Source organism: Ranitomeya imitator, chromosome 1 (genome assembly GCF_032444005.1).
Source record: "Ranitomeya imitator isolate aRanImi1 chromosome 1, aRanImi1.pri, whole genome shotgun sequence".
NCBI lineage: Eukaryota > Metazoa > Chordata > Amphibia > Anura > Dendrobatidae > Ranitomeya > Ranitomeya imitator.
The window spans coordinates 362610476-362621423 of NC_091282.1; the positions used below are offsets into that span (position 1 = coordinate 362610476).

Sequence of the window (10948 nt, forward strand, 5' to 3'; positions counted from 1 at the left end):
CGACCCCACAGCACTGGTCACTTCAGGGCATGTACATAAAGTGCAGCACAGATTCATCTCCACTAAAAGCAGAGATCCTTATCTCAGGAACAAAGCAGACATTTCATGACTTTCCCAAATTCTAATGAAAACATTTACAGCACATCATGCACTGAACTACTGAACTCAATTTATTATAAATTGCAGGAGTCAGAGTTCGTCCATTTTATACCGACTCCAAAATGGACACCGACTGTGGACACTGATGTGGACTCATGGAAAATGATGACACAGAAGTTTGGCTTTCGACTCCACAACCCTGCCTTTAAAATGAACCTGTCAGCAGGACTGTGCTCAGTAAACTATAAATACCCCCCTCCCCCGAACAGGCCACCCCAAAGCACAAGAATTTCATTAACTGAAAGCTGCAAATAAAGATTAAACAAGCACAAGACAGATTTCATCAACCCAGGTATCATTTTAATCAGTACAACAGCGCCAACCTGACAGTGTCTGTAGCTAACTGAGCAAAATCCTGCTCACAGGTTCGCTTTAACATGGAACTATTTAGCTGTACAAAAATTGTGTGGGGAGAACCATGAAGTGGGCCAGGGTCCAATCATGCTGTCCTATTGACAATAGTGAATAGACATATTCCTGTTAAACTAATTACAATGAGGCCACCACTGTTACCACCATTATATTCTGCCATTTACCTGCCTGTGACCCAGAGGAAAAGAAAGCCATCGTCCTGCAGTACTGGGATCTGGAGCTTCCTCATCTCATCATCAGTCAAAGTTCCATATGGCAACTCCATGTGAATATCCCATGGTGGGTCAGCCATCACAACTGAGAATTTTCCTAAGATGCTCATGTCCAAGTATCGTATATCACACCGGATCCACTAATTCATAAAAAAGATAAAAGAATAAAGTACATACCCCATTAAACATATTAGAGCCGTGGTCTAATAACTGCATACATCATTGTGTGAACTCTGACAGGATGGAATTTCTCTACATGGCAACTGTTTCTTTGCCGATTCAACTTTTATATAGAAGAAGCCGATCATGTGATCAACAATACAATATGGGACAAGAAAGTATATAAAGGTAAAATACCTTTATTGACAAGTGGTAAGAGGTAGCACCACATACAAGAGGTGCCCGCACCATTAATAAAAAGAAAACAATCATATTCAGTAAAACAATTATTATAAAAACCAAGGCAGAAAATAAATGATGTATATCAATGTGAGTATATATCACAAATGGTATATTATGTGTTTCAGTGTGCACAACAATTATATTCCAAGTCCATACAGGAGGTGCTGTGCCCAACAATAGCAATGAGAGCTCAGGACTAGAAGGAAAAAAAGGGCAAGATATACCGATATGTGAGGGTCAGTTTATATGTGCTCATTAACCCCTTCTATTTTTGGTTTTGCGTGTTTTGCTCCACTTCTTCCCAGAGTCATAACTTTTCTATTTTTCTGTCAATATGACCATGTGAAGGCTTGTTTTTTGCAGGACGAGATGTACTTTTGAACGACGCCATCGGTTTTAAAATATCGTGTCCTGGTAAACAGGAAACAAATTCAAAGTACGGTGAAATTGCAAAAAAAGTGCAATCCCACAGTTTTTTTTTTTTTTACCAGGTTCACTAAATGCTAAAGCTGACCTGCGATTATGATTCTCCAGATCACTACGTGTTCATAGACACCAAACATGTCTAGGTTCTTTTTTTTTTATATAACTGGTGACATTTTTTTTTCAAACTTTGATTAAAAAAATGCACCATATTCCGATACCCCTAGTGTCTCCACTTTTCGTGATCTCGGGTTGGGTGAGGGCTTATTTTTTGCGTGCCGAGCTGACGTTTTTAATTATACCATTTTGGTACAGATACAATCTTCTGATCGCCTGTTATTACATTTTAATGCAATGACGCGGCGACCAAAAAAATGTAATTCTGGAGTTTTTACGGTTTTTTTTTTTTTCTCGCTACGCAGTTTAGCGGTCAGGTTAATTCTTTTTTAGAGAGATCTGGCAATTCTGAATGTTGCGATACCAAATATGTGTATGTTTGATTTTTTTTTTATTGTTTTATTTTGAATGGGGTGAAAGGGAGGTGATTTGAACTTTTATATTTTTAAAGACATTTTTTTTTCACTTTTGACATGCCTCCATAGTCTCCATGGGAGACTAGAAGACGCCATAATCTGATTGGCAAACGATCTCCAATTCAGCACAGCTATTCCAAGGAGCTAGGAAGTAAAACTTTTACTGGCAAGGAAGAGAAGCTTTGGCCAGATTTTATAGCTAGATGAAATGACCAGGTTGGGAACAACTGTAAGATGGAGCTGCAAGTTTCTAACCAGCATAGAAAGGGTTGTTAACTTACACAGCATAAAAGGAAACAAAATCCATTTAATATGAAACAAACACACAGGCTAAATGGAAGAGCTGCAATTCAGAATACGTAGTGATCTTTAAACCCCAGATCTCCCAGGAGGAAATGACCCACTCCTGCCACCAAGGGAGAAATGAGATTACACAGTGCATAATAAACTCAATTCTCGGTCTGTGTAACACAAGGTAAAGGACAGACCCTCCATCGGGACCCCCAATGCTGCAATCAGGGTTTTCTAGTTCAGAACCGATTTTTGAATATTATAAAATTTGACTATTTGCACCTTTTCAACTGGTTCCCTATTACCTACAAAGTTCGGTTGCACAAATCTCACCTGTGCAGGGAACAGACGTCCTACACTCGCGTCTCCCACACCTTTCACCAGAGGCATATCTTGGCTTAGAGTAGACTCTGATCCGGCAGTGGTTCCAGCAGGCTCTACATATGCATCAATCTCATAGTGCACATATTTACAAGTGTCCATGTGAAAACACGTATTGAGGAAGGAGCAGTCGCCAAGAGATTCATCCGTGTGTATGTTTATTATACGCCTATACAAAGAAAAAAAGACAAGTGATTCAAAGGACCAATCATAATATAAGTATCGTACATAAACAGATAAAACCTGACAAAGCAACTGCTTATCTCGATCATATTTCTTACAGACTCCAAGCTTGGTTTGTGATTCTTTCACAGAAGTCTAACAGAAAGAAGTTGCTCTGTAAAATATAATCCCCTGACATCTAACCTCCCCACCCCACAACTGACCCCCCCAGGTGTAGCCATCAACAGTACTAGACCAACAGGTAAGAAAGAAAAAGAAGCAAGCTGGCTATTGTGTAACTAAAGTAAGCTGCAGATCCCTACCACACTACTCCTTCTAGAAGACATGAACAGCATTACTAAAGTGTCACCTGAAGTGGAGCTTCTTACAAGGAGCGTCAGCCCCAGATGCTTTCTTACACTCTTCTTTAGTCCCATAGTCACAAAACTCCTGGACTTGAGCCCTGCCTCGAGAGCGGAACTTCTCCACAATAGATTGCTCCTTTGCCGTACTGGTGTGCAGTAGTTCAAGAATCTCCTGGCTTACCTAAAATATCACAATATGAATAGTAGCAGATGTAGCACAATTAGTAGCAGTTTTAGGACAACGTATGAGAAAGGAGAAGTCACCTTCTTGCTCTGCTGCTCTTTGGTGGACTGCTGACTTAACAAGCTCTCAATTTCCAGGTCCACATGAGACGCGTGTTTTCTTGCCTTCTTCTGTGGCTCTGATACTTTCTTCTCCTTTGAAATACCTGCAGCAGAAGTGGATGGCGAAGAAGAACAGGAATCAATTTCCTGAATCCTTCTCTTTTTCGTTCCTGGAGCAACAGTTGAGGTTTTTCTTTCTGCAACAGCTCCCATCATAGCTGAGAGCTTGGAGTGGTCGGCAAAAGTCACTAAAGTGGGTCGGTCATCATCTTCATGCTCGATATCTTTCACTTCAATCAACTCTTGAGCAGCAAATTTTTGCAAAAGGCTTTCAACAGCCTGTCTTGAAACCGAGAAGTCTGGCTACATTGATAAAAGAGAAATAAGTCACAATTATTCTTAATGAGTCAGATGAATAGATTTTATACAAGTTGTGTTGAAGGGGTATTCCCATTCCGCTCACTTCCACACTGGGAAGTAAGCAGAGGAGACCTCACGTCTACGTATACCTGCCGTTTGCGGAGGAGCAAGTGACCTCACGTCTACGGATACCTGCCATTTGCGGATGAGCAGGTGATCTCAAATCTACGGATACCTGCCATTTGCGGATGAGCAGGTGACCTCACATCTACGGATACCTGCCATTTGCGGATGAGCAGGTGACCTCACATCTACGGATACCTGCCATTTGCGGATGAGCAGGTGACCTCACATCTACGGATTCCTGCCATTTGCGGATGAGCAGGTGACCTCACGTCTACGGATTCCTGCCGTTGGCGGATGAGCAGGTGACCTCACGTCTACGGATTCCTGCCGTTTGCGGAGGAGCAGGTGACCTCACGTCTACGGATTCGTGCCGTTTGTGGAGGAGCAGGTGACCTCACGTCTACGAATACCTGCTGTTTGCGGATGAGCAGGTGACCTCAAACCTACTGATACCTGCAGTTGCGGATGAGCAGGTGACCTCACACCAGTAATAAAAATTTGACTTAAGAAATCTTATTTACATGCTGAGGATATTTTTGGCATGTAATTTGAGGTGCTGTGTTGATTTTTATGAGGATTACATTGCCTTGTTGAGGACAGAGCAAATTCCTGCAGTGCACAGGCGCTGGGCCTCTCTGATCTTTCGTGTCGCCTGCGCACTGCAGGAATTTGCTCTGCCCTCAACAAGGCAGAGAATGACGCCTGCGCAGGAGCGCAACACAAAGCAAGCAGGATGACGACATCGCCTGAAGATAGGAGGCGCCAGACCCAGACCTGCGACACCCATCGGACCGGACCGCCCCTGGGTGAGTATAATAAAACTTGTTTTTCTTCTCTTTCAGGTCAGATCCGGGGCTTATATACAGCATTATAGAATGCTGTAAATAAGCCCGAAAGGCAGTGGCCGCATCTTATAGCGGCAAAACGAGGCGACAGGTTCCCTTTAACTACAGCAAATGGTGCAGTAGAATCTATCTCTTGCCGACAGATGCTACTGTGCATGCGTCGCCAGGATTTTGTTGGAGGAAAAAATAATTTGGCTGCAGCAAAATGATGAAAGGGCTTGAGCTGCAGCATCTATCGACAAGTGATTGATGCTACTGTGCATGTGCCGCTGCCACTTTGCTGTAGTTCATTGTTTTTTCTTAAAGACCACAATATGAACTATGCAATCACAGTATGTAAAATAGGAGGCAGGTCAGTGAAGGAGCAGAGCACCACATAAAGAATCCCCCTCCCATAGGCCACCCTGAAGAACAAGCAGATCATTAACTGAAAACTACTACTACAGATTACACAAGAACCACAAGACGGATTTCATCACCCAGGTATAGTTTTTATCAGTGTAAGGGTACGTGCCCACGATCAGGACCTGCTGCGGGTTTGATGCGGTGTATTTATGCGGCATCAAACCCGCAGCAGCCAGCTGGGACATCATTGTGGAGAGGATTTCTGTCTGTATGATCTCGGTAGACAGACCAACAGCTTAGGAATGGTGTGATGAAGAGCAGGGGAGTGTGTGACATGCCTCCTTCCTTGGCTGCCATCACACAGCATGTGCCCTCACCGTGGTGATGGCCTGCTGGATGGACGCGGAGTCTGCCGGCAGCACCAGGCCCAGGTCTGACAGGTGGTGCAGGAGCTTCCTCTCCAGCTCGGGGTCGGGGGTCACCTCTCCTTTCGGCGGCTGACAGGCCCCTGCAGGGACCGGGCTGTCACTGCGGAGAGCAGGCGCCAGTGCGGCCTCCGGGTTCTGCAGATCTGAGGAGAAACAACAGACGTGAGTGGCTATCCCGCCGGCCAGCAGGGCCGTGCCCAGCGCGGAGCCCCCTCACCGAGCGCCAGCTGAGAGCTGACATCTTTCCTCCTGCGCTGCAGCCTCTCCCGCAGATAGTCCAGCTGCTTCTTGTGGGCCTGTATGGAGCTCCACGTATCCGACATTATGCAGCGCCACCCTCCGGACACTACCCGCCGCCTCTGTGCCGGTTACCGCACGGGAGCACTAGACAAACCGGATGTTGACAACGCGCACCGGAAGTGACCGATACAAACTTACTAGCGCGTCTCTCTTAGCCAATAAGGCGAAGCATCAGAATTAACCAATGACAGTGCATCTCTTAGTTCGTCCGATGAGAGGAGACCTCAGATTGGTCACGGTGTGGTGGTGGTTGGGGTGGGGCAGTAGTGCGGTGAGGCGACGCTGCTCCTCTCCGTTCTGTTCCTCTGGTGCAGCTATGTGAGCGCAGTTCCCGCGTTGGCCAGTAGATGTCAGTGCAGGTTGCACTCCGTCATTGCTAGTGCTGGTGCCCGTGTGACTGCTCACCATCATATTACTAGCATTGTCAATGTTTTGTCCTGTTCTCGGAATGTAGACTATTTTTCCATCAGTCTAAAGGCTGCCGTCACACTATCAGTATTTGGTCAGTATTTTACATCAGTATTTGTAGCCAAAACCAGGAGTGGGTGATAAATACAGAAGTGGTAACTATGTTTCTATTAGGCCGGCTTCACACTCAGCGTATGAAAATACGGTCCGTATATTACGGCCGTAATACGCTGAAAAGTCCCGAAAATAGTGGCCCGTAGCTCCTCCGTAGGCAGGGTGTGTCAGCGTTTTTTGCGCATGGCATCCTCCGTATGTAATCCGTATGGCATCCGTACTGCGTGGTTTTCTCGCAGGCTTGCAAAACCGACATACGGATATAGAAGGGATCCATGTGTCCCAAAAAGAAAAAAATATATATATACATATATATATATATATATATATATATATATATAGTCAGTAGACACATATATGTATATATATTAATACTTATTCCAGCGCTATACAGCTTGAAAGCCGGTAATTCAATTACCGGCTTTTTCTTTCTCCTTCCTAAAACCCGACATGATTTGAGACATGGTTTACATACAGTAAACAATGTCTTCTCTCCATTTTTTTTGCAGATTCCACACTACTAATGTCAGTAGTGTGTATCTGCAAAATTTGGCCATTCTAGCTCTTAAAATAAAGGGTTAAATGGCGGAAAAAATTGGCGTGGGCTCCCGCGCAATTTTCTCCGCCAGAGTAGTAAAGCCAGTGACTGAGGGCAGATATTAATAGCCTGGAGAGGGTCCACGGTTATTGGCCCCCCCCTGGCTAAAAATATCTGCCCCCAGCCACCCCAGAAAAGGCACATCTGGAAGATGCGCCTATTCTGGCACTTGGCCACTCTCTTCCCATTCCCGTGTAGCGGTGGGATATGGGGTAATGAAGGGTTAATGCCACCTTGCTATTGTAAGGTGACATTAAGCCTAATTAATAATGGAGAGGCGTCAATTATGACACCTATCCATTATTAATCCAATTGTAGTAAAGGGTTAAATAAAACACAAACACATTATTTAAAATTATTTTAATGAAATAAAAACAATGGGTGTTGGAGTATTTTATTCTACGCCCAATCCAGTCACTGAAGACCCTCGTTCTGTAAGTAAAAAAACATAATAAACCAACAATATACTTACCCTCCGCAGATCTGTAACGTCCAACGATGTAAATCCTTCTGAAGGGGTTAAAACATTTTGCAGCAAGGAGTTCCGCTAATGCAGGCTGCTCCTTGCTGCAAAACCCCGGGGAATGAGGCTAAATATAGATCAATGATCTATATTTAGCTTCATTTGCGGTGAGGCGCCCTCTGCTGGATGTTCATAGATCGTGGGAACTTTCCTAGAAAGCTTTCCTTTCCCAGGCTTTTCTCTCTAACAGCGCTGCGTATTTCTCGCAAGTCACACTGCTTGTCCGTGTGTAATCCATATTTTTCACGCTTCCATAGACTTTCATTGGCGTATTTCTTGCGCAGTACGGTGACAAACGCAGCATGCTGCGATTTTGTACGGCCGTAGAAAGCCGTATAATACTGATCAGTAAAATACGGCAGATAGGAGCAGGGGCATAGAGAATAATTGTGCCGTATTTTTTGCGAGTTTTACGGACGTAGTTTCTGCGCTCTTACGTCCGTAAAACTCGCAAGTGTGAAGCCGGCCTAATACTTTTCCTCTATTTGTTCCACTCCTGGTTTTGGCTACAAATACTGAGGCAAAATACTGACCAAATACTGATAGTGTGACGGCAGCCTAACTCATTTGTGGCCCCGTTTTTAATTCTGCGGCTCATTTTTGCTTATTGGGCTCCGTTCACATGATGCGTGTTTGATGAGATTTTGATGTTGCAGATTTTCTGCACCTATTAGATTATTTCCATCTTTTTCCATGTGTTTCTGAGGCATTTGTGATGCTTTGGCTTTTGCCTTCTTTAGGTATGCTTAGCCTTAGGATAAATCCTAAGTATCGGAAAGGTGCAGGACCACCGCAGACCCCACTATTGACTCCAGATGGAACCATTGCACAGAGCTGAACAGCACACATGTGTAGCAGTCACTTCTAAGAGCTGCAGATCAACTCCTGTTCACCAGACTGAGATCTGGTCTGCACTGCCTGGTAGTACAGCGCCGGTTAAAGGGAATCCGTCAGCAGGTTTTTGTTTTTTAGCCTGAAAGCAGCATAATATAGGGCAAGAGAGCCTGATTCCAGAGATGTATCACTTACTAGGCTGTGAGCTGTAGTTTCAGTACACTCAGTGTTTTATCAGCAAGTGATTATCACTAGAGGACTACAACTCACATGCAGCACAGTCAGACTAATCTGTGTAACCCCACCCCCATCACTGACTGGCAGCGTGCTGACACTATACAGACTATGCAGTATACTGGCAATCAGGGGTGTGGGTCAGGTTATACACTGCTCAGCATTCTGACCTCTGCTACATCTACAATAGAGAAAACAGGAATTCTATCAAAACTACACCAAGCAGTCCAGTAAGTGACACATTGCTGAAACCAGGATCTCTGCCCCTATATCATGGTGCTTTCATATTACACAGCGAAAACCTGCTGACAGATTCCACTTTATGCTTCCATCTGGCCTCAAGCGGAGCTAATAGTAGCTGAGTGATGGACATTCACCAGTCTGATATTGATGACCACATTGATGCAGTAAGCGCCTGTACTTGGTTTGACCAGTCATTCTGTGCTGACAGTCTCTTTAAAGGGAACCTGTCACCCCGTTTTTTCAGATTGAGATATAAATACTGTTAAATAGGGCCTGCGCTGTGCGTTACAATAGTGTATGTAGTGTACCCTGATTCCCCACCTATGCTGCAAAATACATTACCAAAGTCGCCGTTTTCGCCTGTCAATCAGGCTGGTCTGGTCAGATGGGCGTGGTGACATCGCTCTTTTCTTCCCCAGCTTTACGTTGGTGGCGTAGTGGTGTGCGCATGTCGCAGTGACGAATCCACTGCGCGCACGTGAAGAAGCAGCGCGCGATCTGCGCTATTACCCCCTGTCATCGGTGGGGGCGGCCATCTTCCTGGGGCCGCGCGTGCGCAGATGGAGTGCTCTGCTGCACGGGGCTTCAGGAAAATGGCCGCGGGATGCCGCGCGTGCGCAGAAGAGATCGCGGCGGCCATTTTCCCAAAGCCGAGATGCAAACTCGGCTTTGGGAAAATGGCCGCCGCGATCTCTTCTCGGCTTTGGGAAAATGGCCGCCGCGATCTCTTCTGCGCACGCGAGGCATCCCGCAGCCATTTTCCTGTGGATTCGTCACTGCGACATGCGCACACCACTACGCCACCAACGGAAAGCTGGGGAAGAAAAGAGCGATGTCACCACGCCCATCTGACCAGACCAGCCTGATTGACAGGCGAAAACGGCGACTTTGGTAATGTATTTCGCAGCATAAGTGGGGAATCGGGGTACAATACATACACTATAGTACCGCACAGCGCAGGCCCTATTTAACAGTATTTATATCTCAATCTAAAAAAACGGGGGTGACAGGTTCCCTTTAAAAAAAAAAAAAAATACACCTCTAGTCTAGTAGATGCACACCCAGATTATGAGCTTGGGGTATGTCAGAGGAAAGCTTGTACATGAGTATAAGGGCTCACACTCACTTGCGAGCAGCTCGGATGAGTGTCGCATGTTAATACCCGGCCCTGCACCCGGCACTCAGGAGTGGAGCGTGCGGCTTCATGTATTCCTATACGGCCCCACGCTCCGATCCGAGTGCCGGCAGCAGCGCCGGGTATTAACATACGAGACTCATCCGAGTTGCTCGCGAGTGAGTATGAGCCAAAAGCAAAAGACAGAAAGTGTAAGCAGCAGTGAGGTATCCAAAGCAGAATCCACTTTAATAACCCAAGGTCTGCCCAAAAATAAAAGTAATTTGAAAGAAACGTGTGAGTGTTTTGTCTGCAAGAAATCAGGGCACCTAAAGGGTAAGTTCACACAAGGCGTTTTTGCTGCTTATTTTTGCTGCATTTTTTTAATGCTAATTTTCAGCTGCTTTTTACAGTACCAGCAAAGCCTGTAAGATTTCAGAAATCTCATACACACACATTGTTTTTCTGTCATCAGGATTTTGAGCATTGCAGCGTTTTTTTTAAACATAGGCCATGTCACTTCTTTCAGCGTTTTTCACCCATTGACTTGAATGGATGGTGAAAAAACGCTGCAAATACGCAGGTTGACTTTTCTTGCAGCGTATTTGCGGCAGAAAAGTCAAGGACAGCCAGATGTGACTTCACACTCGACTCGACTGGTGGGTCCATACAGCCTGCCATCCAGCAAAGCGGACCCGAACCCCATTCCTTTGAATGGGGGGGTCCGACAATACAGTGTTTGCCACGCTGTCATATGCATAATAGCGCGGCAAACACCGCTTCTGATTGGTGGGGAAATCCTCCCCACTGGTCAGAGAGCCGCGGTTCCCACGCTGTCAGAAGACAGCGGGAGCCTCTCAGCTGTGATCAGAGGTATAAACTTTACCTTCA

The 10948-nt window shown here is 45.4% G+C and overlaps 1 protein-coding gene across 1 annotated transcript in view; it reads right to left on the bottom strand.

The window, feature by feature from the left end:
• METTL3 (methyltransferase 3, N6-adenosine-methyltransferase complex catalytic subunit) overlaps window positions 1-6118 on the bottom strand; it is a 48284-nt gene extending 42166 nt beyond the window's left edge. The window contains exons 1-6 of the mRNA XM_069761297.1: window positions 5907-6118; window positions 5639-5832; window positions 3565-3948; window positions 3306-3481; window positions 2726-2942; window positions 696-883 (exon numbers count right to left, since the gene is read on the bottom strand). Of these exons, the coding sequence (XP_069617398.1) occupies window positions 696-883; window positions 2726-2942; window positions 3306-3481; window positions 3565-3948; window positions 5639-5832; window positions 5907-6012 (1265 nt within the window). The 5' untranslated portion in view covers window positions 6013-6118. The remainder of the gene's footprint in view (window positions 1-695; window positions 884-2725; window positions 2943-3305; window positions 3482-3564; window positions 3949-5638; window positions 5833-5906) is intronic.
• Window positions 6119-10948: the final 4830 nt, after the last annotated feature.